At 38.2% G+C, this 27,496-nt stretch overlaps 2 protein-coding genes across 2 annotated transcripts in view; both read right to left on the minus strand.

Annotated features, from left to right (window-relative positions):
- The window catches only part of LOC114648027 (adhesion G protein-coupled receptor F5-like), a 395,766-nt gene that overhangs the window by 263,147 nt on the left and 105,123 nt on the right, over positions 1-27,496 (minus strand). The window lies entirely within an intron of this gene.
- The window catches only part of LOC114648026 (adhesion G protein-coupled receptor F5-like), a 57,728-nt gene that overhangs the window by 20,895 nt on the left and 9,337 nt on the right, over positions 1-27,496 (minus strand). Inside the window, exons 4-8 of the mRNA XM_028796806.2 lie at positions 22,621-22,679; positions 22,406-22,530; positions 17,161-17,373; positions 12,015-12,248; positions 6,459-6,584 (exon numbers count right to left, since the gene is read on the minus strand). Of these exons, the coding sequence (XP_028652639.2) occupies positions 6,459-6,584; positions 12,015-12,248; positions 17,161-17,373; positions 22,406-22,530; positions 22,621-22,679 (757 nt within the window). The remainder of the gene's footprint in view (positions 1-6,458; positions 6,585-12,014; positions 12,249-17,160; positions 17,374-22,405; positions 22,531-22,620; positions 22,680-27,496) is intronic.

The raw sequence follows: 27,496 nt of genomic DNA on the forward strand, positions 1-27,496 counted from the left end.
CTTACCCGGAAGAGAGGCATTCCAGACCAGATATATTTGTAATACCTGCTCTGACAAGGATGGAATGGAAGGACAGAGAAGAAATGGATCAAGGGATATTCATTCCCCCAGGATGCTAGATGGTAGCAGCCCTGGATATCGGTGCCTGTTCGGACACTAGCAGGGAATATTGGGAATTGTAGTTCGGTAGCACAGCCCTGCTGGGATCCAGGGGTGCTGCAAGAGGGCGATGCACTGCCTGTTATTCAGGACTTCTGTATGACCCAGAAGTGCTTCCAACCGGCCAGAACACTAGCACTGGAAGTACTCCCGGGTCCTTAATAAAAAGGATTGCACTGCCTTGTCCAGGTGAGTCGGAGCTGGAAGGAAGGCAACACTTAATTGGAGGAGAGCAATACTGTAGAGAAAGGAGAGGAGGAGAAAGAGAAGAAGAGACAACTTGTTTTTGTGCTTGTTATCGCATTTATTTGTAATAAAAACCCTTTATTTGAACCTGGAACTGTCGTGTGTGTTTGGAGTTTGGGGTTCACTGGCACTCCCTAGCCTTCACAGCGTATAAACTTATTACCATTTCAAGCTGTCGTAACACTCTAATTCAGTTGTGCTCTTGCAAGACCTTAAAATGTGGCTTTACTAAATATTAGAGTATTACCCAGTAAGGCTTTTTACATTAATGATCTTCTCAGTAATAGGAAAATAGAATTTTTTACATCAAGTGAAACGTGGCTCAGCTGTGATGGTGCGGCATTGTTAATTGAAGCAGCACCTCCAAATTACAATTTTGTTCATTTGGTTTGCCAGGGTAAAAAAGGTGGTGATTTAGTGAGTATTTCTCAAGTCAATTAAAATGTAAAGATGCCAGTTTTGGTACTTTGCATCTTTTGAGTACCTTGCCATGGTTATTCAAGGATTCTCTTGTATTGACTGTTTATAGACCTTCTTATTGAAGAATTCTCAGACTTAGTATCTGTAATAGTAACTAAATGGGACAGGTTCCTAATTGCAGGCAATTTCAGTTTTCATGTGGAAAACCCAAAAGTAAGAGAATTCATGAACTCACTGTGCTCTTTTGATGTTTGTCAGCACACCAGCCAGTCCACACATAAGGGAGGACACATGCTGGATTTAGTCATTTCAAAAGGATTAAAAATTTACATGAGTCGGGTCCTGGATATAGGTATATCTTACCATTTCTGCAATTATTTAATGCAGAACTACTGATAACTACAAGCAATGAGAAGTGTATTGTTAAAAATGTTATTGTGATTCATCTGCAGCCTCAAGGTTTGCTGATATTTTAAACCATCAGTCAGAATGTAGTTCTTGCCCTGATACAGCTAGCAATGTAACTAGTAAGGCAGAAAATCTGAATGCTAAGGTAAGGGCTGCAGCTGACATAGTGGCCCCTAAATAATTGCTAAGAAATCCTCCAGTACTAAAATACCTTGGAAGACTCAAAGAGCGTCTGATCTAAAGAGAAAATGCCAGAGAGTTGTGTGTAAATGGAGAAACTAACAGCCCACTATGTAATATTGAAGGCACAGATAACTGAATACAGGTAGTCATCGACTTATGACCATGACACAGTTGATCAGGATGTAAGATGGACCAGTATATGTATTCAAACCTGACCGTGTGTATAATACTGTATAGTAAGTCCCCTAAGTCACATTGTTTGTTTTATATCCTTTTTTTTTGTAAATTATTTTTTTTTACTTTATATTTTGTTTCATTATTACTGTTGCTCGCATGAGTGGCAAACCTTTAACAACTTCACAAATCCTTTTTTTGTCTATGTTAAGTTACGTCATTAATGTGAGCCTCTCGCAGTGTTCATTGGGCTAACTGTGAGAGGAGGAATTGAGCTCTCATATGTATTCTGTTTTAATATTTCAGTCTGTTAATAATAAACATTAACAGATAAAGGAGTTCAATGTGGTTTCATTACCCCTTAGTGGCGGTTTGCATGAAGTGGCACATCGTGACTCACAGTACAGCACATGTGGTGAACACCAGTTACAATAGGATTAACTTAAAGTCACACGTGATTGCATTCGCATTCTCTCCTCCCTCATACTGCTTGATCATCTTCATTTTTGTGTTGAGATAAATTACTTTTTTCCTGTAATTGTAAGACATATGTAACTGAAAGTAGTTGAATCGGCTGCAGGCAATAAACTGAGATTGAGGTGAATGAGTCCCGACAAATGGAGCTGGTGTGGTGAAACCCATTGTTTGCCCATGAGACACGGTAGTGGTCACAACTCGAATGGTCGTAAGATCCTTAGGACAGAAGTCAACGACTACCTTTATAACAAAGGAGTATGTCTTGAGAGGTTTACTTGATAACGCTGAAAATCCAAGTGTTTTATTCTTAACTACTGATTGTCTTCTAAACCCAGATCATTCAATGGAATGCCTCCTAAAAAACTGCTAGCAAAATATGTGTGCTTCTTGCCATATTTTTTTAAACACAAAATAAATTATATTCCATCCATCCATCCATCCATCCATTATCCAACCCATTATATCCCAACCACAGGGTCACGGGGGTCCGTCGGAGCCAATCCCAGCCAACACAGGGTGCAAGGCAGGAAACAAACCCCGGGCAGGGTGCCAGCCCACCGCAGGGCACAAACACACACACACACACACACACCAAGCACACACTAGGGACAATTTAAAATTGCCAATGCACCTAACCTGCATGTCTTTGGACTGTGGGAGGAAACCAGAGCACCCGGAGGAAACCCATACAGACACGGAGAGAACAATAAATTATATTAGAAGTAATATATTATACCCCCCCAGTTAATCCTGTCAGATCCCAACATGCTCTTTTACATTTCATCAGTGAAATAAAACTACGCAAACTGTATAGACTTTTTTCTCAAATGAAACCCTCCACTTACATCCTTGACCCAGTACCTAGAGGCTTTTTCAAAGAAGTCAACGATGTACTTATTGATAGTGGGCTTGATGTAGTTAATTTGTCATTAGATACGGGGCTCTTTCCAGACTGCTTAAAGACTGCAGTTGTTAATCCCCTGCTCAAGAAAAATAGTCTTGACTCCTCAGTCTTTGACCAATTTAAACCAATTTCTAACGTGTCGTTCTTAAGTTAAATTCTAGAAAAAGCAGTTTTAGGCAGTTAAATCATTACTTGAATAAACATTGTATTCTTGATAAGTTTCAGTCAGGTTTAGAACAAATCATAGTACAGAAACTGCACTGGTTAAAGTAGTAAATGATTTGCGGGTTAATGTTCTTATTCTCGAATGTAGCATTTGTCACCATAGACTACAGTATTTTTATAAATCACCTTAACCAATGAGTAGGCCTGCTGGCAGTGTCTTAAGATGGTTTCAGTTTTATTTAACATGCAGAAAAGTCTTTTGTTAGTTGTGGTGATTGTACTTCGGAGGTCCATGGTGTTGTATATGGTGTACCACAAGGATCTATTCTGAGCCCACTGCTTTTTTAAATCTACATGCTTCCAATTAGGCCAGATTATCTCAAAACACAAGGTGAGCTACCACAGCTATGCAGATGACACACAGCTTTATTTAGCGATAGCAGTAGTGCCTGATGACTCTGACGCTTTTGGTTGTCTGATTCAATGTCTTAGCAGTATTTCAGAATGGATGAGTAGTAAGTTTCAAACTAAATAAAGAAAACACTGAAAGCTTAGTAGATAATAATTCTTTACATTTATATAGCGCTTTTCTCAGTACTCAAAGCGCTCAGCAATTGCAGGTTAAGGGCCTTTCTCAAGGGCACAACAGAGCAGAGATTCCTTTTGGCATTTATGGGATTCGAACCGGCAACCTTACGATTGCCAGGGCAGATCCCTAACCTCAGAGCCACCACTCCGTAGGGGATTAGAAATAAACTTGATCCCTTAGCATTAAAAGTCAAGGTAAAGGTAAAGAATATAGGTGTAATCAGCAACTCTGATTTAAACTTTAAATTGAATCTTAACCAGATTACTAGGACTGCATTTTTCACTTAAGGAATATTGCAAACATTAGACCTCTTAAGACACTGCAAGATGATGAAAAATTAATTCACGCTTTTGATTTTAGATTACCATCATGCACTCCTAATAGGACTATCTAAGAAAGACATCAATTGAGTGCAATTAGTGCAGAATGCGACAACATGAGTCTTAACTAGAAAAAGAAAAGCTGAGCACATATCTCCAATTCTATCACTGTTGATTACCTGTGTCATTTAAAATTGACTTTAAAATACTATTAATGGTGTATAAAGCCTTAAATAATCTTGCCCTATCCTATATTTTGAGACTGTCCCCCTACACTTCAAGTTGTAACCTTAGATCCTCTAATATTTGTCTGCTTATAATTTCAAGAGCCAAACTTAAAAGAAGTGGTGAGGCGGCTTTTGGCAGTTATGCACCAAAAATCTGGGATACTTTACCAAAAGAGATACACCAGGCTAACACCGTAGAACATTTTAAAAAAAAACTGCTAAAAACCCATTAATTTGATTTAGCTATTTAACTAGGCGGCACGGTGGCGCAGTGGTAGCGCTGCTGCCTCGCAGTTAGGAGACCCGGGTTCGCTTCCCAGGTCCACCCTGTGTGGAGTTTGCATGTTCTCCCCGTGTCTGCGTGGGTTTCCTCCGGGCGCTCCGGTTTCCTCCCACAATCCAAAGACATGCTGGTTAGGTGGATTGGCGATTCTAAATTAGCCCTAGTGTGTGCTTGGTGTGTGGGGTGTGTTTGTGTGTGTTCTGCGGTGGGTTGGCACCCTGCCCGGGATTGTTTCCTGCCCTGTGTTGGCTGGGATTGGCTCCAGCAGACCCCCGTGACCCTGTATTCGGATTCAGCGGGTTAGAAAATGGATGGATGGATGGACTATTTAGTTATAAAAGCTTATAATTATCATATTCTTCAGATCTTTACTAATCTCTACTCTTCTCTGCTGTCTTTTCCAATTCAAAATGCCACCAACACCTGACCGAGGCACTGAGCAGCCACCTGTGATTCTCAAATGAAGGTGGGTGCCTCAGCTGTCCACGAGACCCACTTCATCAAATCCTGTCACACAAAGCCTGGAAACGATGACAAATGACTTAAGCACATTTATGTCAGGTAGAATGCCCAGTCGGCTCGGTGATCTTTTGGCCTTGGAAGATTTTGTTTATTTTCTCCAGCTTAACTGGAGTATTTTTTTTTCTTCTGTACTCCCAGCCATCTGATCCTATCACTGGACTACTCTTTAGAGTCTTACAGTATGATATTGTATATAAGGACACAACTCTTCAACTAACATTTTTTGTGCGGAAGTTGTAAAACTTTGCACATCTGACTATCGAAAACATGTGGTTTCAGCAGGACAGTCGATGGCAGCTATTTGACGATTGTTTGGAAGGCACGTCATTTCAGACAACAGTGACATTCCATGGCCTCCGAGATCCCCAGATCTCACAGTTTGTGATTTTTTTCTGTGGGGACATTTTAAAAGTCATGTGTATTGTACACGACCTGCAATCATTGCTGGACTAAAAAGGAGGATTGAAGAGGAAATCGCAGGCATTCCTCTTGACAAGTTACATCGAGTAATGCAGAATTTCCACTTCAGGCTGTCAGAATGTGTACGGAGAAATGGACAACACAGTCATGATGTTATCTTCAAGACATAAAATGAATATTGAATGAATATTGATTACCATCATTAATTGCATACCCTGTACAATACATTTTATCATTAAATGTATTTTATAATGTGTTTATTCATGCATTGAACGTCAGTTGAAAACTTTCTGTTTCAATGTGCCACCATGCATATCTTTGCTTTATAAGATCATATAGTTTTATATATGTTTTTCTTTGTTACGTATTCATTATTATTCTTACTTAATCTTGTTTTTTCTTTCCTTGTATGTATCTCTGTATCATCTTGTAAATCACATTCTTTGCATAAAAATGTGCTCTATACATAAATTTTGTTGTTGTTGTTGACTCCACACAAACCTTCTAAAGATACTGATGCTTGCAAGCTTTACCAATCAGTCAGCCTATGCTAATTAGCATTAAACACACTACTTACGTCGTTTCTAATAATAGCTGATTTTTTGACAATTTTTTTGTGAAAAAAGAGAAATACACAAACGACTCATATACTGATATACATCATAAATAAGTAAAACTCCTATGACATTTCTGGCCAATGAGAAAAGGTCACAGTACTATGTGTCTAGCTCTCCCATAGGCCAAAATTTCAGCTCTTTTCATATTTTAAAGTTTTTTTAGAAAATGTATTTTCCTAAACACATTTATGTAATTGAGGCATTTTTGCTCAATTACATTTTCCATAATAATTTCTAAGAAAATGTTTTCAAAATATAAAATAGCTATTTTTACAAATATTTTTTTCATATAAATGCATTTTTGTAGAAAGCATCTTACATGTAAATGACATTCTGTTACTTACCATAAATAACTGAAACATTGATACTTTGAGAAATGCTATCACCTAATCTGTTTGTAAATGTACATGTCACCAGAGTTGTTGAATTTTCACTGCACAATAAGTTTCCTTGTATTCCATAGACTGGAACTGAAAGCAAAAAAAAAACAAAAACAAATGCTAGTTAAAACACAGTACTTGTATAATTCTGGTTTCCTTCCATAAAGAAAGAGTATTCCTGTGGATTAACAGGGGACACACCATCTTCTGTAAATGTTTGTTTATATTCTCTATCACAGTACTTCTAAACTCGGGGTCGTGATCCACTAGGGGACACCTGTAAACTTTCATGGGGTAACTGAAAAAAAAAAATGAAATAGCAGAAAAATACTTAACTCACTATATATCCAGCTACAGCAAGGGTGTCAAATTGGACCACTTTATCAGCACTCATAATATGTTACATAAACAGCTCAATGACTGGGTTTATTACGGAAAACAGTGATAAGCAAACAAAATTACATGGTGGAAAGAAAAAAAATAGACCAGCAACATCTGCTGAGCATCAAGCAAATCAGAGAGGCTGAGGACATGATGTAGAACACCATAGTAAGAAGAAGAAGAAGTGTAGAGCCATCTGCTGAGAGTCAATTGTGGGATACAGAATGCAAGAATGACAGAAATGGAAAAATGCATACGATCATCACGTATGTGTTTAAAATTCCGAATAAAGAGTGAGTTTTTATGTGTGTAAACAATTGCTGGAGAGTTATCTATGATTTGTATCTAGCCTTTTGTTGTGCCACACAACCTGCTTCTTAAAGTAATGCACCTTACTTTGCTTTCTTAAAACAGCATGCTTAGAAAAACAACATCCCATAGAGGTATGTATGGAATATGTTGGATCATTGAGCATCACAGTTTATTACATGTGCATAAATAATTGCAAAATGACCTGTGCTCATGTGTCAGCTGCAAACTGATTATCAGACAAAGTGCTGACCACCATAATGGCAATAAAAAGAAGATGAGCAGAGACATCTGCTGAGCATCAAGCAAATTGCAGAATGCTCTTCAGTGATGAAGAATGAGAAACAATAAGCGAACCAGATACTGACCCACACAGTTGTTAGGAAATATTTTTTATAGGCAATTGATATATTTGCAACACTGTTGGACGCCCACTATTAGGACATGTGATGGTTGTTATGAGTATTGCGACACACTGGATTAAAAGGTCTTTCCCTATCTGTGCTGTAGATGAAAACCTCAATTCAATTGCCTGGTAAAAATCATTGTGCTTCATTTTTTTGTGTATCAACCTTTTGCTTTTGTCCCTGACTTAGCATCTTACTCTTTGTCTCCAACTTGTCTCCTTTTAGATAGATAGATAGATAGATAGATAGATAGATAGATAGATAGATAGATAGATAGATAGATAGATAGATAGATAGATAGATAGATAGATAGATAGATAGATACTTTATTAATCCCAAGGGGAAATTCTATTTACATCCTTCTTCTGAGTACTCCAAGTCTTATCTGCCCTGTAGACATAACAAAATAGCCCAGCAAGAAGTAATCATGAAAATAGAGCAACTGAGCAGCAGGCAAATATGATGGCTCATTGTCTTGCATGTCAAAATACAGCATACAGAAGACAAAAGCGACACCAAAAAAGAAACGCATGAGTAGATTGTCAAAATCATTTGACCATATGCAAGCTTTGCTTTTATATCCTTTGTGGTGGACGGCCAGGACCCGTGCCCGCCCAGAATGCCCCTTTGACACTGGATCCGTGGGAGCAGCCATGGGATGCAAACTACATATCACTGGAACACTTGGTGGCAGCCCCCCTATGTGGGCCACTATCCTGGAACACCGGAGCTCCGTAGCCACCGTCAGGGGGAGCTGCACAGCTTAATGAGTCCATGTGGGCGGTAACGCAGCCACACCTGGGAGTGTGGCCTAATTTAGGTTAATTGCCACATGAAGCACTTCCGGGTGGGCTATAAAGGGAGACTGCAGCCACTACTCAGGGGCGTCGGAGTCGGGAGGACGACGACGACAATGACAACAACAAAGCTGCCTGGGAGGAGTGGAGGAAGACGAGTGATTTTTGTGGTGTGGTTTTCTTTTCTTCTGTGTGTCTTTTGGGGACTTCGCTGTAGTTGAGGGACACGGGGAAGATGTGATCCCCAGCAGAAGAACAGAATAAATATTTTTGTTTGTTTTCACCTTTGCCTCCAGTGTCAGTCTGTGTTCGGGTCGGCGCCAACCAAGCGCATCTGCCACACCTTAGATCAATGTTTGTTTGAAGAGCACTACTTAAAAAAACTTAGATTGCCAATGTGATCACTGTGCAGTTGTATTTAACAGTAAAAACAAAAGAATGTGTAAAGTTTATGTATTATTTTAAGTCTTTTTTTTTCAGTAAAACAGTTCTTTTATTTTTAACTTCAATAGTCCCACAAGCCGATTTTCTGTTTGCTCTATAAGAGCCACCACAAGTGATAAAATACCTTATAACTTACAGGAACTGAAAGAAGTAATTATTTAGAAAACATACAAAGTATCAAAAACGTCTTACCTGTATCTACGTTTTGATTTCCCTCTTATTCTAGGACTGCAGCTCCACATGTTTTACTAGTGTGAATTAACTTTCAGATGACCGTTTGAAGGGGTGGCAGAATGTCAGTGACTGGGCCAGGATTCACTCCCAGTGATTTGGAGCGCTAACTCAGCAGCGCTAACTACTGTGCTACCCTTGCCACAGCCCACCAGACAAGTTGTTTTGCCTGCCTAAGGAAAAGTCATCCCAGATGGAGGATCGCAAGAATCGTGGGAAAGAGGGGTCCTTTCATCGGATTGGCAGGCCCAGCACAGTTTCAGCCGTGGAATGGCCAAATGGGGGAGGCAGCTTGAAGGATGAGGTCTCCAGGACTCTACACAAATCCAAATCTTATTATGGGATGTATCATCTACTGTTAAATTCTACTCTGTACTTCTAAAATTTATATTTTTTATTTCTTACTATATTGAGGAATTGTTCTGTTCTGTGTATTGTATTGTATTGACCCCCTTCTTTTGACACCCACTGCATGCCCAACCTACCTGGAAAGGGGTCTCTCTTTGAACTGCCTTTCCCAAGGTTTCTTCCATTTTTTCCCTACAAGGTTTTTTTTTGGGAGTTTTTCCTTGTCTTCTTAGAGAGTCAAGGCTGGGGGACTGTCAAGAGGCAGGGCCTGTTAAAGCCCATTGCAGCACTTCTTGTGAGATTTTGGGCTATACAAAAATAAACTGTATTGTATTGTATTGTATTGTACCCTATATGACGAAAAAGGCCAGTTTTCTTGTACAGTATATAGCTGTATAGTTTGGCTTAAAGATCTACTCATATGAAACACTCAAATATTTTACTGTTGCCTGAATTTGTTTTAAATTAAACAATCTGAATACTTTCATTCTACTTAATATTGGAGTACCTGCTTGAATATCACATTGGGTTAAAAAGGGGATTTTTAACCTTACTCAACAAGGATTTTCGGTGTTTTTTTTTAAACCAATCTACTAATCAAAATGAGTCATTTAAACTTTTTTGTTTATGGTGGTTTTATTGTGCTCTCTAATATTTAGTTTGTTAAAGTGCACTAAGCTTTTCTCAACTTAAAAAAATATGAAACAAATGAAGGACTGGTTAAGCTGTCCAGTACCAGGGAGAAAACAATATCAATTTATCTAAAAGCAGCAGCAATGGTGTGTAATTCACCTTTAAATCTGGCACAATTTAAAATAAAAAGAAAGAGTTAACATTTATTATTCAAATACATGATTGTACTGAAGGTAACTGAATGGAAATGAAGATGAATCATATTATCGAATTATCATGTGACAACCTAGTTGTATAAAAATTATGTTATGCATTCATCATCCTGTAATAGTGAGAGCTGAAATGAAAAGAGAATAAGTTCTAAGTTCGATACAGTTTCAGGTTTTGAGTTAGATATTTTTTGAACCCATCCACTAGAGCTGGGGTGTCAAACTCTGGGCCTGGAGGGCCGTAGTGGCTGCAGGTTTTCATTCTAACCCTTTTCCTGATCAGCAAGCAGTTTTCACTGCTAATTAACTTCTTTTCCCTTCATTTTAATAGCCTTGTTTTTAAGGATTCAGTCCCTCTGAATTTATTCTTTTCTTCATTAAATGATAGCCAAACAATAATGAGATGTGAAACGAGCCAACAGATGACCAGCTAAACTGTGATTTCAAACTCCAACCAATTTCACTCCAGCCTGTCTCTTAATGAGAAGCTGATTCTTGCTGTTAATTAAGCCCCTTATTTAATTTCATGGCTTGTTGCTGCTCTCATTCTGCCACAGCAGACATTTCCAAAACTGCTGATTTTTCTGTTTTTTCTAAGAACACTGTCAAAATGTTTTGGTGACCTGAGAGATCAACCAGGTTACCGAGACCATCACCTTTCTTTATTTTCAGATATTGTGTGATGGGCAAGGTGATGGCTCATTTTGTGTCTCATTATTGTTTGGCTGCTAATTAAGGAAAAAGAAACAACTAAGGGGTCTGAGTCAAGTTAATTAAAACTAAAGCAAAAGAAGTTAATTAGCAGCAAAAACTGGTCACTAATGAAGAAGATGGTTAGAATGAAAACCTGCAGAGTATGACACCCAGGGTAAGGCAGGAATCAACCCTGAATGGAAATCCATACACTGCCATGAATTGACCCACATTAGGGCAATTTATGTTTCCAATAAAACAATATGCACATTTTTGGGGTGTAGAAAGAAACTCATGTAAATGGAAAATACAGAAGCTTCACACAGACAATGATCAGGCCAATAACCACACAATGATTTCTGGAGCTGTGAGACAGCAGTGTTAGCCATTATATCATCACTGTTCCCCTTGTTTAGTTAGTTACATACGAAACCTATCATTGAATAACAAATTTACAGTTAAGAATGTTTTTCGCCCAAATTAATCTAATTTTAAACACTAATATGCTATACTTTATCAATGTACATATTCTCTGAACCTACTTTACCTGAGTCTGTCTGGCCGAGAACTGGACCCTATCCCAGAAGCAACATATTCCTAACTGAAACCAGCCCCAGAAGGGACACTTGTTCCTGCATCAAACCCCTTAGGTTGGAATGTAACATTCTCATCCTACTTAATCCACTTCAGGGTCATGAGTGGCAACACTAAACACCAGGCAGAAAACAGCCCGGGACAGCATGTGAGTCCATCACACTGTTCACTCACACATTCACAGTCAATTTTAACCTACCCAGAGCATCTTTGATGATGTGGGAGGAACACTGGAGTACCCAGGGTAAAATGTGCGCAGACAGGCACAGACTCCACATGGATAGCAAGCAGCTGCAAGAATCAAGCCTTGGTAGCAGCACTACCCAATGCGCTATCATTTCTGCCCTCCTCTTGCCATATACAATGTGGTAAGCAATTCACAAAATAAAATACAATCAAAAGTACCTTGGTGCATCTAGTGGAGAAATGTGCCCTTACCTTGACTACAGGACCTGTTATAAAATTTGCACTCACCTTGACTATAGACATTGTATTTTACTGATCCAGAAATGTTCCATGTTACGTTATAGTTTTCAGTTGACTCCTGTATAGAGCAGCTTACATTAAAGTTTACAGAAGGAAGTTTAGTGCAGTTTGGATAACTTGGCGTTACAGTCATATTGATATTGTCTGGTAGAAGTGCTATATCAATAAATGCACTTGCTTTGTGAGAAATTGATCCTTTTGTAAAGGTGCAAGTATAATTTCCTAGAACAAAAGATTTCCAGTAAAAGTTACTTAAGACAAACAGCAAATATGTTTTCTTTATCAATAGCATTACTTTCACTCATTTAGTTATTTTTTTCTGCTGCTCCTTTATATTTCTGTTTTTCTAGATACTGAATAGTTATATTTTCTGGGAACAGATTTATGCCCCACTGTCATTATTGCATCTTAATTAAATGACATATTAAATTCAGTTTAGTTTACTTACTTATATATATTATTTTTATTACCATAAATAATTAGTTCAAAGTTTTGTACTATTTTACTTATATAAATATGCATGCATTTATGAAGTTATAAAGTCGGACATGTAAAATAGAACAAGGGATTATGGTGATATTTTGAAATTAACATAGTGAACAAAACAGCATATCAATGATCAAGAAATACTGAATTCGGGTTGTCTAGAAAACAGAGTGTGAGATGTGGCAATGAAATGAGGCTAATCCAAACCACAGGGATTAAAAGAAGCCAATACAGGCCAGGAACAAAACCCAGAAAGTGGAGAGGAATGGCCACTCAACTCATGTCCAGTCCTGAACTTAACCAACAGGGTGAGACAGCCATACTCATCCAAAAGCTACAGATGCACAGAATGGGCCTGCTTTAACTAAAAAGACAGCCCAGGTTATTCTTGAACTTGAACCACTGATAACATAACTAAGATGAGCCAGTGTAATGAGGCCATGGGGTAGGTGCAAATGTGCAGAGTACGTTTATTTACAATCAATCAAAGTGCAAAATAGTGCGGTGTTCTTCCATAAATTAATAAGTCAATAAATAAACCCAATTAAAACATGCTAAAGTGGAAGTTAAAAAGTACAAATAAGTAATTATTAAATATGCTATTGCTAAAAACAAGGGTAAATATCCCAGGCGCAGTTCATCAATTTAAGCATCTACAAGCCTTGATGCTTCCCCTTAAAACTGATGACCCTTAATGTTTTACCTTTGTGGTCTCCAGAACACAAGGAGACGTCCACTTGTTTGAAATTAGTTATCTTTAACTTTCTGGTAGTGACTCTTAGAGGGCTAGGACCACCAGTAAAGAGATCAAATATCAAAAATATCACAGTTTTTGCAATCAGCAACCTCCAAATTGCATATCTGAAACTTTACATGCATATATTACCAACTGTCCATTTCTTCGAAGTTTTGTGAAAAATAGTAACTTTCATCCCTAGTATTTCATTTAGGGCAGGGGTGGGCAGATTCAGTCCTGGAGGGCCGCAGTGGCTGTAGGTTTTTGCTCCAACCCAATTGATTAATAAGAAACCCTTATTGCTCAAGTAACACTTCAGCTTCACTTTAGTTGTCTCGCTCATTAAGATTTTGAACCCTTATTGCTTATTTTAGTCTTAAACAGCTGTATTCTTGGTTTTTAATTGCTCCTAATTAGCAATACCATGCAAATGACAAAAGAGATCAGCATTTCTCCATTTAGCTTGTTTCCATTTAAACCTGTGTGTATCACGCACTATTTGGTTTAATTAAATACTTGGAAGGAAAGTGAAGAGAAAAAAGTGAAGCACTGAGAATTACTCATCTGTTTTAGACTTCAAATCATTTGGATGATATCCTTAGAAAGGAAAATAAATCTAGGATATGAGAATGACCTGACATGGCAGAGTTAAAGCACTAGCAAGCCATGCAATTACATAATTGACAAGGATTGGTTTTTAATTTAGCAACTGGGTTGGAACAAAAACCTGCAACCACTGCGGCCCTCCAGGACTGAATCTGCCCACCCCTGATTTAGGGGGTTAACCCCTGGTGTCGGCTGACATGGCATGCACAACTTCAAGTCCTTCTGATCATTTTTTTCCTGAAAACACCTATTAGTTTACTCTTTATCATCTATATATATAATTCACTAAGCCGCCAGCGAGCAAGACACCCATGGAGCACGCAGGACGGAGTCACGCCCACTAACTCTAAGACCATTGGAAACAACGACAACTCGCAGAGCCACGCCCACCAACTCGGACGCAGCAACTCACAAAACACGGCGTCATTCGCGTTTGTCTCTGCTACAGTCCACATGCACCTCTGAGCCACGTTGACTTTTCATTATTCTTTTCGGTTATGACGCACAACCGCGTCCACAATCGCAAACTGTTTTACACCCCATGGTCTTAGAGTTGGTGGGCGGGTCTCTGTGAGTTGCTCTTGCGAGCGGGCGCATGACCAGGTGGTGTGTATGCTTCGAGAACGAGGGTGGACGCGGCAGGACCATCTAAGAATTGTATATTGTATGCAGCGTGTAAAACATGGGATACGGATGATATAGCCACGGCCGCCAACGCTAAGATGATGGGATATGCCGACAACTCACAGAGCCACGCCCACCAACTCTAAGACTATGGGACGAGAACGCATGCCTGTTACCAGCGTGTAAAACCATCGCAGCTTTTAACTCACACACTGCAACAACTCACAAAACGTGTGAAACCATCTCAGCATTTAACTCACAAACTGCAACAACTCACCAAACAAGGACACCTTGTCTCTCGAGGCATTCACACTGCCAGAAGACAACCATGGGATACGCAAAAAATAGCCATGTCAGTCAACTCACAAAGCCCAGCCCACCAACTCGAGCACGTGTCTACCCACGCTCTTAAGGCATTCACAGTGCCTGCTCATGTGCCCGGACGCAACAACTCACCAACTCACTTTCGTCTCTTTTGTCACTTACGCCTGTCTGCCCGCCCACCTGACTGTTACCAGCATTCACCGCAATGTTCTGGAGTGTAAAACTATCACAACTATCAGATGCTGTCTATATCTAAGAAGATATATAGATACTCATTATTCCCCAGCACGTGTCCACCCATGCTCTCAAGGCATTCACAGTGCCTGCTTCATGTGCCAGGATGCAACAACTCACCACACACAAATGTTGCTTAATTTGACTCAACACGGGAAACCTCACCCTGCCCGAACACGGAGAGGATTGACAGATTGATAGCTCTTTCTCGTTTCTGTGCGTGGTGTTGCATGGCCATACTTAGTTGGTGGAGCGATTAGTTTGGTTAATTCCGAAAACGAATGAGACTCCCTACTGCTAAATAGTTACGCGATCGCCAAGTGGTCGGCATCCTATGTGATGCCCTTGGATGTCCGGTACTGCACGTGCGCTACACTGAATGGATCAACGTAATGGGGACCGGGGCTTGCAATTGTTCCCCATGAACGAGGAATACCCAGTAAGTGCAGGTCATACACTCCCTCTGAATACGTCCCTGCCCTTTGTACGCACCCCCCCCTCGCTACTACCATGGTTGGGTGACTTGGTGGATTATATATAGAAAAGCAGTCAGAACCGCAAAGAACAATGAAAAGACAACGTGGCTCAGAGGTGCACAGACGACAGCGACTCAGGTGAGGAGTTGGGGATGGGCACATGAGCAGGCAGTGCGTACTGAATGATGATTGCATGTTGGTTCGTAGCGTTCATTTTTGCAATATTACTTTTCTTGGTGGTTTATTAAATTACGGATTTTGCAAATGTTCATTTTTTTCCCTCTGCTTAAATAACATTAAAAAAGCGGCGTGATTATGCGGCGTGTGCTACGCCGCGGGTTGGTATGCAGCGTGTAAAACAGTTTGTTTGTCGTGGATAATTTGCCTTTTACTTTTACATGAAGACAATTTCCTGTTAGATTGGCCTTTGCGATGACAATTAATAAGGCACAGGGCCAAACTTTCAAAAAGATATGCATGTACTGTATCTGCCAAAACCAGTTTTCAGTTAAGGGCAATAATTGCATGGTGCTCTCTCCAGAGTTCCATCTTTTCATCACTCACTGTTGTATCCTCAAACCCACCCCTTTTAGACAACAGTGTCTTTCCGAAACTGTTCAGCCATCAATAAATAATTATGCGGCGTATGCCTGCAGGAACACGTGCAGCGAGCGAGCGATCCAGAGAGAGAGAGAGAGAGCGAGCGACACACACACACACACACACACATACAGGAGCGCAAGAGAGAGAGGGCTGGACGCATAAGAATAATAATACTTCATTACATTGATATAGCAGTGTTCTCAGTATTCAAAGCGTTATCCACACAGGGAGGAACCGGGAAGCGAACCCACAATCTTCCACAGTCTCCTTACCGCAAAGCAGCAGCACTACTACTGCGCCACAAGGCAGTTAAAGAATGCACTGGGCTCGATTTTGTTTTCACTTCTGTTTACAGCGATCGGGTCGTAGCGTGCATTGTTGCAATGTTACTTTTCTTGGTGGCTTATTACATTACGGATGTTTCACATATTCATTTTTTTCCCTGTGCTTAAAAGACATTAAAAAAGTGTTTCTCAACTGTGACTCCGGAACAACTCAGTACGCAAGCTATATTAAGCGTCAACAACGAAGACTCGCTACAACTTAATGAACAAGTACTGACACTTAATCCTACTGACGAAGTAACTTTCACCAGCGTGGCCTCCACCGTCACAGACGATCCCGCTTTCAGTCATGGACAATTGTATGTTGCTCTCTCCAGAGGTCTATCTTTTCATTCACTCACAGTCATATCCTCAAACCCACCCCATTTGGACACTGTGTCGTTCAGGAAGTGTTCACCCGTCAATACATAATTATACGGCATGTGCTACGCCGCGGGTTGGCTAGTAAGGGTATAATTTCCTACACAAAATAAGGTCCACAAATGGCCTAAAAATTAGGGTTGTTTCAGGTCTAGAGGGCCAAAAATAGGGGGAACCTCACCAAAAAACTTGAAGCCTTGCATAAAGGCCTTGACATCAGGACAAGTTGAACAGTCTATCATATGTGGGGTTTTTCTCTAGTTAGGAGGCACCAGACAAAAAAAAACTGAAGTGGTTTCAAAGATTTCATAAGTAATTCTTATGAACACAATAGCACTTACCTCTCCAGGCCTGGGTGGCACTTAGTAAGTTGAGTGTTGTTGATGTTTTATTGAAACTAATGTTACACTCTGTACCAATTAAAATTTGCCGTACATTTTGATCTATGCTTATTTCCCATGTGAAACTATCAAAATCATCATAAATTGAACAAACTAGTGTACCATTTGAATTATATTTCAATGGAGGGTCAGGAATTTCCATAAACACAATACCTGTATAAAAAAGGAAAAGAATGTATATGTTAAAAAAGTGGCTTCAACAAAATACAATCAAAAGCATATCACTTACAAAGGACCAGTGAAAATGCAGGGTAATGCTACATTGTGGCATTTTATGAAATTTTATGAAATATGATAACAGTTAAAAATGACTCCAAACATTTTTTGAATACATAATTGGAGGCCTGAAAATTGAAAGTTCACCTTATGAGAAGGACTTAGGAGTCGTAGTGGACTCTAAGCTATCAAGTTCTCAACAATGTTCAGAAGCCATTAAGAAGGCAAACAGAATGTTAGGTTATATAGCACGATGTGTGGAGTCCAAGTCCAAGGAGGTTCTGCTCAAGCTTTATAACACACTGGTGAGGCTTCATCTGTAGTACTGTGCTACAAAAAGGACATAACATCGCTAGAAACAAGTCCAGAGAAAAGCAACTAGGCTCATTCCAGGGCCATGGGGGATGAGTTATGAAGAAAGATTAAAAGAGCTGTGCCTTTTTGAAGATTAACTGGTGACATGATTGAAGCGTTTAAAATTATGAAGGGAATTAGTACAGTGGATCAAAACGGTCACTTTAAAATGAGTTCAATAAGAACATGAGGACACAGTTGGAAACTTGTTAAGGATAAATTTCTCAGAAACATTAGGAAGTTTTTATTTACATACAGAACCACAGGCACAAGGAACAAGTTACCAAGTAGCATGGTAGACAGTTGGACTTTAGGGACTTTCAAAATTAGACTTGATGTTATTTTAGAAGAATGAAGTGGATAAGACTGGTGAGCTTTGTTGGGCTGAATGGTCTGTTCTTGTTTAGATTGTTCTAATTTTCTAATGTTCTAAAAATGCCTTTGAGATAGAAAGCAGAAACCAACTGCTTTCCCACATGTTATTGCTGAGTCATTGACATCTAGAATGTTTGAGATTCCCAGGTTAACGATTCCAGAGATTTGCTGAACATTATCCGGTGATATTCCTGTATACACTGATTACAATGTCAGGATTGAAAGCAAGCATCGTGAGTTAATTTAAGTTTTTAAATGTTAGATTTTAGTATGACTAATTCCTAGACAAACATTTAAACAGTGCAAAACACTTAAATGGGAAAATTAACATTCCAGAAAATATGAAGACTTTTCAGTTTTGCAAAAATTGCACAAAGCCTAATTTAACCTGATCATATGCCTTATGCCATCCACACTTCTCCTTTTGCTGTAGGAAAAAGGTAGACAATGTACGACCGCAATGAATAATCTGATCGTTTCCATCAAAGCTATAGTGGAGGCTAGTTTATGTATTTTTGAGTTGCCATGTTTGCATCAATTTTCAGCAGGTAACCTGGCAAAACAAATAAACTTTTAAACTCATTGGATCACTCACATAAACATTCGTGTGTTATACTGCCGGCCTTCTTAATATTTTATGTACTTCACCTATCAATTCTATGATAGGCACAAATAGAATTATGCTTGGTCAGTCTGTAAATGCCTGTAATATCGTACATGCTTGACCAGAGCATATGTGATGCCATTTATGAATCCTTTGCTTTTATTCATTACAGGAATACAGGATGTCAGAACCCATCATATCAGAATGAAGCACAAGAAAGGAGCCAATTCTGGACAATTTGCTAGTTCATCAGAGTCATGCTCTCTAATATACAGTACACACTCTCATTTAACTCAGGACAGTTCCCAGCTTCGTTTTAACTAAACATGCATGTCTTTAACATGTGGTAGAAAACCTTGAGCACATATGTACACAAAGAAAACTACAGACTTTAGATAAGTAGTGACTGGTACAGGAATAGCACTTAGAACTAGGGAATTGAGAAATAGCAACTCTAAACAATGGCACCACTGAGTAGGCGCTGTGCAGTCCATATCTATTACATGCATGGTCAATAATTGCAAATCATTTTGAATTTGAAAAAGAAACTATGCTGAAAAAGAAATGATATCTTCAGCCATTACCACAAACATCGGAAAATGAAAGTAGGGAAATTTGGAGGTAAAGACAGAGCTAGAGGCAAGTCATACTTTTTGTAAACTATTATACATGTAAAAGCCAATCTTAGAAAGTTAAAGCTTTGAGTTAGTGTTTGCTTAATTTGAATAGAATATACATTTCTTTCATAGTCATAGACAATGGCATTGTCTTTCCCTCTATAAGTTAGTATGAGATTGAACTTTCTTGCTATAACTAAGATCCAGTGTGATAATTGAGTCAGTTGTTGTTTAGAAGAGGTCCCAGTGCACAGGGACTTGTAAGACCCATTTTCAACTCAGAAATGGGATAAGCGTACAGTTTTCTGACCGTTTTGAAATGGTTCAGAAACATTTAAAAGTGATTTGTAACGATTAGAAATGTAACAAGATTTATAAGCTTTGAGCAGAACTTTTCTAATTTTTGCTATTTTAATTTTTTTCTTTTTTGTGTGAACTGTTTTACTTTGAATTTTAACCAAAACTTTTAAAAACAAAGATATTTTGTCTGTGGAATCATTTTGCCATGTCAAGCTTTTGCTGAATCCTGTTTACAAGCTGGAGCTGCAGAATTTTGGTAAGTTTGGATAAATACAGCTACAATACAAGAAAGTAATTTAGTCTTGTAGGATAAAATAAACAAGTTAATGGCAAATGTTATAGAATACTATATGCAAAAATTATAAAAAATATTTAATTGTCCTCTTCATCCATCTATCTACACTTTTTAAAGAACAAACAAATGTCTACAAGGGTTTAATTACTACTGTTTAAGGAATTACTGCGGTGGGCTGGCACACTGCCCAGGGTTTGTTTCCTGCCTTGCACCCTGTGTTGGCTGGGATTGGCTCCAGCAGACCCCAGTGACCCTGTAGTTAGGATATAGCGGGTTGGATAATGGATGGATGGATGGATGTTTAAGGAATTAAACAATCCATCCATTGTTCTTAAAATCTTTAAAGGAATAATCTTCCCAAAATAATATTTTTTATATGTTACTTACTCTATGAAGCTTGTAGTGATGGCTGAGAATTTTTTTTTAATCACATCTCATCGTATCTAACTTAATCTCCTCAAACAGAACTCTTGACCAATAAATGAGTGGTAGAGGCAATCAATCAAAAGCGCAGTATTATGAGATTACATTCCTGTTCATGAGGTGCGCTGATTATTCTCAAACTATCTGTTTAACAATATTTTAGAAAAAAATTATGTCTGTTTCACATTTTTAACATATAACTAGATTATTGACATGTGGATGGTATGTCAGGAGTAATGTGATATTTTTTTCATTGCAATTGTATATCATAAACATTTTTCTCCCTGTTCTGCATGAAACTAAATTTTTTTTCCAGCCATCTCTATAAACTGCATAGGGTAAGTAATATATAAAAAATGCAATTTTTGGATGGAGCACTCCTTTAACAGCACTCACTATTGATACCACTTTTTAACATTATTTTGGTGGCATCATTTCATCATTATTTATTAACATTATTTTTACATGGACACTGCCATTTTATGTAATTGTTTTAATGAGCTCCACCATTGTGGTTTTCTAATTTTCATGAGTGCTGTCATTTTGTGTGTTTGGTTTCCATAATGCTACACAGTTGATATCATGGTTGCCATGTTATAAATCACTACCAGTAGTCAAGCTTGTACCACACATAAATCGTGTTGATTTTAGAGTCAGAGAGCAGAGACATTTGCTGATTCCAAAGGGCAAAGGATGTAGACCACAAGCAGCGGAAGTATTATTTTGGAAAAACTGTTTTGGTGTGTGTACTGCTGACTACTACTAACCATCTCACTGCCAGAAGCAGCCAAGTTGACTTATTACTACAAATGATTTTTTCCATGTTGACATTTGCTTCAATGCATGAATATATACATTGAGCCATATGCAAGATACAACGTGATAAGCTAGCATGTAGAACAATTGTAGTATCCAATTGATGCAAGATTGACCAGATATATGTACATACTAACTTTCACACAAAAGAATAGATTTTTCTATTTGTTTATTTTTGCTTTATTAAATAGGTCTCTGCTCCATTTCAGATATCTTAAAATATAGTTCAAGATATCTTGGATTTAATTATTTAATTTTATGATATCTCATGTTAAGATATTTTTAAAAAGACATGACATTTTTTAAGATATCTGAATATAATTTTCAAATATGTACAATATAATTGAAGATACAGTATGTAAAAATAGCTTACTGTCCATTTTCAGATACTGTATCTCAATTATATTTCAAGATACCTCAAAACAGACAGAAAGAATTGAGAATTTTACACAAAGTGAATTCGCAATATCTTGAAATGCATTTCAGATATCTTAAAATGCATGCAAGGTCAATTTCAGATGTCTCAAAATGCATTTGAGACAACATGAAATGCACACACAAGTTATTTTTGAGATATATTTTAAAATGTAAACAAACATATTTTGAGATATTGGGAAACATTTTTCAGATATCTTAAAAAGCAAACTGCATTTGGCTTGCTATAATCACAAATACATCATAAAACACACACATGCACCTTTTAAAGCACTTAATCTATGCAAGGGGATGGAATGAAATTCTTGCCAGTATGGGACACAAGAGCGTATCCAACTTAGGATGAGGTACCAATGAGCAGCAGGACAGACACTTAACTACATTTACTCACACATGGTCAGTTTGGAGTCACCTACCACTCATGCCTTTCTGACAAGCACCCCACATTCTAAAGGGGGTTTGCCATAATAGCTGAATGTAAAAAGTTTAAAAGCAGAACTTATTATTCCTTTGTTGTGTTTTTATTTTATATAAATTTATATGAGCATCAAGTTCCACAGAGGACTATTAAGTGTTTCTGGAGATAAACTCTACTGAAGAAACACACAACAATAATAAATAATATCAAACATAAATAACCTATTAATATGAGGGGCATAAAAGAACAAAAGTTTTCCATATAATCAATGCTGGCTTCAAAGAACATGTTTTTAATAGAAGACACTTCAGTGATGAAGGAAAAAATCCTACCTGTTGTGTTTATGGCTATAGTGCCATTTAATGAAGATCCCGCTGCAGAAATCAATGTCTGAAGCTGCGAAGTGTTAAAGAATCCACTTACGTATACAATAAAGTCAGCAATTACACTTCCGCTCCTTGCATATCATGGAAGAAAAAAAGTCCAAATTTAATATTAACCCCAATGTATCAACAAAGGGCAACCACTGCCCTCCTTTATTACTTACCGAAACCCAGTGAAATTCACACATTCAAAGCCATTGATGTTACTAAAAGCGGCAGTGAGCTGAAACACAGAAAAATAATGGATGCTTTTAACATACTATTGTCTTTTAATTTTATTTAAAACTTCTGATGCAAGTAATAATAGAATAACAATTGCCGCAATAGAAAGACACTGCTTAAATTTGCTTAGTTTCTTTTTTACAATCAATAAGAAGCAACCTAACTGTGCTTTATCAGTGTTAAGCATAAATGATGAACCAAATAAAAATACATGTGCAATTAAATTAATGACACGATATTAAATTAAAGTTTTTGAATTGTTCATCAACTCCCACCGGAAGTTTTTCTATGAAGTATATCAGTTATGGCTCTTTGGATGTTTTCAATGATGTTCATTAAGTCAGTATCATTCATTTCTTAACAAGTTTTGGATTTCATTTTTGTTAAATGACACCATGGCTATACTTTCCACCACAATGCCTTTGGAGCCCAGGGCAAGTGTTGTCTTCTGTATGGAGTCTGCACTGTTTACTTTATGTCTTCACAGTGGACTTTGGGTTTCCTCCACAATCCACATTTCAAAGTGATTTCAGATTTAGAGTGTACATGGTTGTGCTTGAGTGTTTAGTCATCCAGGCAGTGTTTCCTTCCTTGATTTACATTACAATGAAAGCAACAAGTGGGTTAAAAAAATAAACAGAGAGAATTATAGCAGTTCAACATAACATAAAACTCACAAATATAATTTATTCACTTCAGAGGGGCAGCAGGGGTCTGGAGTTAATAATTGCACTAGACAGGGGGGTAGTCTATTGCTTGGCCTACTCATGCATGTACAGTATACACATAGATCCACTGTAAGCCAACTTAACCAGTACATCTTTGGGGATGTGGGAGGAAAAGTGGATTTGCTGGAGAAAATCTCACACAGACATAGGGAGAAGATGTAAAGTCCACATTGGCAATGACAGGGAATGAGATTTGAACCCATTCATTGAGAGCGCTGTGCCCTCTAGCCGAATGCTACAGATCAGAGTTTTCAGGAGAACCTAGAGATAGTGGAGATAGTGCTAGGCGAATGACCTCAGAGGTTCTTGGCACAGGTTTAAAGTGTATCTCAGCAGCATTGGTCAGAGCAAGAGTCCATTACAGGCACTCTCATTCACATGTCAAAACTAATACTGACACTTGTGGTAGTTAACCCAAGCTGCATGTTGTTGGGGATGTGGGAAGAGAAAACCCACGTAGGCACGGGGAGTATGTTCACACTCCACAGTGAAATGGAAGCACTAATCACTGCTTTGCCTCCTGCGCCATTGTGAAGAACGGGGGCTGAATGCACCCCAAGGAGACGCGGTCACTCCTCTGAAACCCCTTCTTAAATGGTGATACAATGGGAAACAAATAGTTTTTTTTTTTACCTCCTCTTTGCTCGATCAGCTGCTGGCTTGCTGCTGCTGCTGCCGTGCCGTGTGATATGCATTTCATGCGGTGCTTCGAAAATTTAAAAGCCTGTACAGCAGCTGTCGTTTTGTCTTACTGCCTTGCCTCTCTTCTCCCCCAGACATCCTCAAACATTATTTAATCTGTTTTCGCTGTGATCTTTACTATCATTTTTTTTGAGACTTTCGAATTTTCCTATTTCCGCTATCTCTAACCTGCTCTGCATATGCATCGCGCCAACATTTTTGAATTTCTTACGAGGTTCTACTTTGTCTTTTCCGGACCCGGGCGTGGTTAAATCTATCAGAATATGCACATAGATTATTTTTTATCTTTTTTGCTTTCTTTTCTGCATTCTTTTCTCTCCATTGCTTTGGGGTCTCTTTTCAACGCGCTGGTCTTTCTTCTTCGCTTAATCGTTGACATATCATCTAGAACATATAAAATTTATAAGAGCTGAGAGCACAGGAAGCGTGTCTGCCAAAAGCATTCCATCAACTGAGAGGTTAGATGACCGTGGGATTGTTCGAAAATGGTTCTAAGTAGGGCGTGACTTGCAAAAGTCACTGTCTCATGGGACTTGCTTCCAAATGTTGTAAGTATGACATGAAAGTGTCTCTCTGTCTCTCTACAAAAGATCTCTCTTCAAAAGATCACGTCTAGTCACAGGAAAAAAAGTTTCGTCTTGTCCCAAGATGAGAAATGTGTATCTCTTACAGGATTTAGAGGTTGCGCTGTATCTTACATGATTATATACCTTCCTTTTTCATCCTCAGTCAAGAACAACCTGTGGAACAGTAATGACAGCTTCTGAAGTCCTGTCCCTCTCACTTCTTCTGGCCTGTAGTACTTAAAAAGACTCCTGATTCAAACATTTACTATCACTTTGACCAACCGATGACCAGTTGTGTCACCATAACTTTCAGAGAAGCTCATCATTAAACAGGGTAGCTTGTGGTGACCCAACTCTTTGTTTTTGTTCTATTAAAATCATACTCTCAAGCACTTACACTTAAGGTATATCATCAGGGCTCCAGCCAGGAAAGAAATTCTGCTTTGAGTCAAGAGGGCCACTTCTGCTAACAAACTAGCTGAAAGATGAATCACCACACATCCGCACCAACTTAGGAAGCCTTGCCCCTTCTGATAGAAAACCCAGGCCACCACCAGAGATGGGCATTTTTTATGGACCCACGACTGAGTAAGATGGAGCATCGACTCAGAAGAGTCTTTTTCTGTGAACCTTTTGATCATGGCAGATACTGTTTTTTTGTAGCCTTGTGACCCTCACTCTCTTTCTCTTTTGTTTTATATACAGTACATATTCATTTTTAATATACAATGGTAGTACATTGGGCTAATTTAATTGCTAAGTGTCACACTGCGAGTTAGAGGTGAAGACTGAAACAATCATCTTTTTCTATATAATGTTTATAATATTCAGAAACTGAAATAAAGTCCATAATGTACATTTCATTGTTGATTTTGAATAAATACTATTGCCAGTTGTGTATTATTAAATCAAATGATAGCTGCCTCATAGCTCCTGTAGGGTGGGTTTGAATCCTAGATCATTATAATTCTTGTAAGATTTACATTTACCCTGTGTGTTACCAATTCTCTAGAGGCTTGGTGGATTTCATTATATTTAATTTTTGTGCAGAATTATTCATTTTTTGTACTTTATTTTTTCACTAGCCAAAGTACCTGGCTTTGCCCGGGTAGGTTTGCATAATACGTTAAGTTAAGAAAGCAAATATTTGTGTGTTTTTTTAAATGTTGTCCCTTTTGTCACTTTTAACTGAAATGTCAGTGTCCCACCCATCATCCACACTACCTCTCTATCAGGTACTCTACTCTCATGAGTCAAGAATTTATTTTTTTTTGTGGATGACTAGATTTCATAATTGTGGTAACTTCTTGTGTTAGAATCATGAATGCAAGTTCTTTGTGTTTTCACAAACAGATGTTTAATCACACATTAATAAGCTGGATCGCTTGTTGAATAACTGAATCCAATGACTGTGGAAAGCATTCACAGTAGTGTGGAGCCATGTGAATTTCACTGATATCACTGCAGGTCTGTGTATTATTACAAAAGACAGCAGCAGTAGCAGTATTTGATATGTTATAAAGATGATTCAAAGCTGATTCATTCAATTGATTTAAAAATGCTGGATGCTCTATGGGCATCAAAGACTAAAATTATAAACACCTCATCATAAAATGGAGTTGAATAAATGTCTACGATTAAGAATCGGTAAAAGGTAGCTAATGCTGTCCTCTTTCTGCCATTTTCTCAACAGCGATTCAAAATTTAACTCTCTTTCATCATGGCTTATCTTTATTGAACTTAGAAACAATATGTAAGTGTATGACAGCCTTGGCTGTTTCCAAAATGTAAGGTTTTGCTTTGATAAAAAAACGTAGTGTCATCACTCATTTCAGAATTTTTATCATGTCACAGTGCAAGGCAATTTCTATCTACATCTCTGACAAACACAGAGCAGGTTACCACTCTCCTTGTTTGGTGGCCCAATCTCACAGGATGCATATGAATAATATATCAACGTAAAATAATAAGAAGTAGTGAATTAAACAGCTAAGTTTCTTTTTCATTTAGAGTTTCACAAAATTTCCTTATTTTTGTGTGCAGTTTCACACGCGAAACTTACTTAAAAGGTTGCTTCGGAGTTTTAAATGTTTTTGGGTGGCTGAAAGAAACATTTCTATTTAGGATTTTGACAACATAATACACTCCTTTTGAACACGTACATTTCTCAGAAAAGAGGAAAAAATGTCTTTAAAAAATTCAACATGGCTAAACACAACCCAAGATGAGACAAAATGACATACAATTAGACAACAGCTGCAATCCAGCAAGATGATTAAATTATTATCCAGCTTAGTTAAGAAGAAAACATTATACTCTTGGTCTTAGTAGAGATATTTTTTCGGCTGATGCAAAATTTCGTTCATTATGATAATGCTGTCTTCCCATCAGCCCCTGGGCTCTCCTGCTGCCTGCTGGGAATTGTGGTCCCTTCATCGGCACTGGTTTTTAGAAGACTCATCTGATATAAACAAATTAGCTATGACAATAGTTAAATAGAATTTTTCTTTTTGGATTTGCTCTTTTTCTGATTTTGGATTAAATGTTGGTTTTGGCAAGCTGTACCTCTGTGTATCAATCCGAGCTATAACTACCATTAATATGCCACAAACCTATTTGCATCTATGCCATTCAATATCCTTTTATCAATGTAAATAACTCTGTGTCTGCACTGGAACCAAGCACTCTGGTCTTCCTTCCATGATTCTAAATTGTCTCTGTGTGAGTTGGTGTGGTCTGTACATGCCACATGCAATGAATTTGTATCCCAATTAGGGTGTCTTCTATCGTGTGTAGGGTGGCAGCATGCATATGACATATGC

Source organism: Erpetoichthys calabaricus, chromosome 3 (assembly GCF_900747795.2).
Source record: "Erpetoichthys calabaricus chromosome 3, fErpCal1.3, whole genome shotgun sequence".
NCBI classification, from domain to species: Eukaryota; Metazoa; Chordata; class Cladistia; order Polypteriformes; family Polypteridae; genus Erpetoichthys; species Erpetoichthys calabaricus.